We start from the raw sequence: 3,182 nt of genomic DNA on the forward strand, positions 1-3,182 counted from the left end.
AACGTATTTATGAACTGTTGCAATGAAGCTCTGAATGCTTACCTCAGATAGTATTGAAGAAACATGTTTTAAGGACTAATGAACTTGTGTTTACGTGCCACACAAAGCTTTTTGTCACACCTGCTCAAAATTACCCTACTGATGTGGGTTCCCTGATACGCTAATATTGCTGATGAGGTCCACCTGAATGCATTTAAAGCTAAAGACATGCACATTCTCACATATTTCCGTGGGTTTTAAAAGTATGATAAATATGTGGGACCCTGTCATTTACTAAACCAAGTACAAGACAAACAGTGTGCTAAACTGAATTAATTATAAATTATAAAAACTTTTATTTGGTACAAATGTAGCAGTATACAGTAATTCTATATTTTTATCTTAATAGAAATGTAGAAAAATACTTAAAAATAAATACATAAAATAAATTTGTGATCATGAAACTTATTAAAAAAAGTACAAACATAATTTAGGCTCCATCATTTGATACAAATGTAACTTCTTAATTAAAAGGATACAACATATACAAGTAACATTTCATAGCAATTCTTCAGTACAATTAAATGACAATTAAAAAGGAGAAACCCGCTTTTCTTTTTTTTTCTTTCCATGATTTTGTAACAGCAAAAACAGCACCAAAAAAAAAATTAAAATGAATAATCTTTTGGCAATGTGGTTCATTACATAATTTTTTAAACATGTTTTGTTTATGTTTATGGGTTGCTCTGGGACAACCCTAAATGTCTGTTATGGCAACAAGTCACACCCAAAAAGCAAACAGTCCTCTGTGTCCCGCAGGCAGTGACATTCCACCTCTTCAGTGGAAACACAAACACAAACACGTCATTTATAGGTTCCCATTGCGAGGTGTCACCCATTAGCTTGAGGCAGGGCAGGGCACTGACACCCACAGACATGGAAGGGGCTATGCCCACCCCAATTATTCAGAGTAGCAGTAAAGCAGCATGTTTTCCAGTAGTTGATTCAAATGATTACACCTGGTCCCTTAAATCACGCATGTGTGGTTTCATCTCTTGGTTTAAGGAATGTATGAGAACAACAGTTCAACAACTTTTCACATCATGTAGCAGGACATCATTGCCAGGTCCTTCAAGTCTGCATCAGTCATACAATCTGAAAACACAAGTGACACACATGACAATTAGATACTCAATTTAAGTATTATTAAAGAAATTCAAACGCACATGACTGTTTACAAGAGCACTTTATCGAGGTAAAATACTCACTTCTCCGCACATCCCCGTTGGCTTTTTTGCACAGGCGCCGTATGCATTTCATCAGGTGTCCTTTTCGTGATCTTGGCGGGGGTGAAACGTCCTCTTTTGGTGGGCTGGACGCGTCCTGCTTTGGCTCCTCAGTGTCTTCGTCGTCATCCGTACATTCCTCCAAGCTGCCCGCGGATGCTAGCCGCTCAAAAATGTCCTCGTCTACGGGTAGGTTCTCCTGGACTCTCGCATCTGACAGCGACGTGGAGTGACGGCACAGCGGACACGCTATTCGGGGCTCGGGAATCTTCGCGGATTGCGCGAGCGTCGACAGACAGCTCTCACAAAACGAGTGTTTGCAGCTCAGCTGTCGAGGACACCGCCGACCGGCGTTGTAAGATTGGTAGCAGATTCCGCACTCCATTTCTGGAACCATTATGTCCTGCTGCTTGTTTCTTGTTGCGAGCTCTTCTTGAAGTACTCGATAGTAAAGTGCCGGTGACTCACGTTGGGGATTCTTATATAGTTGTTTAGTGAATGCAGAACGTAGGAGGGAGGAGCTTAAGTTTTGGACTCACCCACACTCTTACAGCGACACTCCCTTTAGCAACAGGACTTGCATTTCTAAACACAGTGATGTCATCAGCTCTAAACGCGGTGATGTCATTACCTTGAGACAGACTAAAGTCCCTTTCTGACCTCCAAATGCATGACATAACTTTATCAAAAGTTAAATCAGATTGGCCTACGTGTCTTACCATATTTCTGTACACTTGTATTTGTTATTTGTCAGTTCACTTGTTGCCCTAAATAGAAATAATTAAAGCTTGTATTAAGTCGGAATTCCCCATTTACTGATTTTGCCAGGCACTTTAGATTTATGAAAGTACCTAGGCTATATTCCCAACAGGGAAAACTGAAACTTGGCCATGGAGTGTGTGGGTGTCTAGATCTTACTGATATGTAGGGTTAATTCTGGTAAATCCAGTAAATCAATGACAAAAGAGGCTCCGTTTACCTGAATTCACCCGCACTGAATTGTTTTTTAAAATGCTGTATAATTAATTAATGATAAAGTTTATTTTTTATTTTTTTTTTACTTTTAACTTGTCACACTTGTCTCACATAATTATGTAAGGTTTTTGACAGTTGACACTGTACAAGACAACAGTAAAATGATTATATATGTCACATACAATGGCCCTTTTTCCTTACTTAGTTTACCAGAATCAATGTCTTTATGAAACACTGAGTTCCCCTTCTGTAAGTTTGGAGCAAACAACTGTTTTATAAAAATAAACAAATGATTACAGTAAGGGATATACAGTACACCAGAACTGAGAGCCTTATCCAAACAAAACCTCTTCTTCACCCCACTGTTATTTCCCAGAATGCACTCCCCTCCTGTAATTTCCCTCCCCGTCATTCCCTTACTTGGGCTTGGGTGTGACGCACTGTTTCTAAACTGGCTTTAGCCGGCTGTCCCTTCCTCAGAGTGTTTTCTTCTCTGCTTTCTTCTCCAGAACCCACATTTGTTTAATCTGTTATCTAATGCTTTTGTGTTTAGATCAAAGTTAATAGTTTGTCAACATTCTCAATATATATCTTATTGAAAATGTTGACAAACTATTAACTTTGATCTAAACACAAAAAAAAAATATTTTTTTAAATGTCCTTTTTTAATGTAATTGGGTATAATAATGCCCCAACTTTATTTATAATATATATATATATATATATATATATATATATATATATATATATATATATATATATAATTATAATATAATAACTTAATATCACACACACATATACATATGTGTGTGTATGTGAGTATGATATTAAATGATTGTAGCAATACCTAAAAAAGTACATAATTTCTGTGTTTCCTAGTAAATCCTGACGTGTTATACGTGATCAAGAAAAAAAAGGTCAAAGGAAGTTGAGAATGTTATC

The 3,182-nt window shown here is 37.2% G+C and overlaps 1 protein-coding gene across 1 annotated transcript; it reads right to left on the reverse strand.

The window, feature by feature from the left end:
- Window positions 1-314: 314 nt before the first annotated feature.
- si:ch73-335l21.4 (E3 ubiquitin-protein ligase-like) lies at window positions 315-1,688 on the reverse strand. The gene is made up of 2 exons (XM_067400614.1): window positions 1,248-1,688; window positions 315-1,134 (listed from the first exon to the last, which is right to left on the reverse strand). The coding sequence occupies exons 1-2, from the start codon at window positions 1,660-1,662 to the stop codon at window positions 1,076-1,078; spliced, it is 474 nt and encodes a 157-aa protein (XP_067256715.1). The 5' UTR covers window positions 1,663-1,688; the 3' UTR covers window positions 315-1,075.
- Window positions 1,689-3,182: the final 1,494 nt, after the last annotated feature.

This window comes from Chanodichthys erythropterus, chromosome 11 (genome assembly GCF_024489055.1).
Source record: "Chanodichthys erythropterus isolate Z2021 chromosome 11, ASM2448905v1, whole genome shotgun sequence".
In the NCBI taxonomy this organism is placed as follows: domain Eukaryota; kingdom Metazoa; phylum Chordata; class Actinopteri; order Cypriniformes; family Xenocyprididae; genus Chanodichthys; species Chanodichthys erythropterus.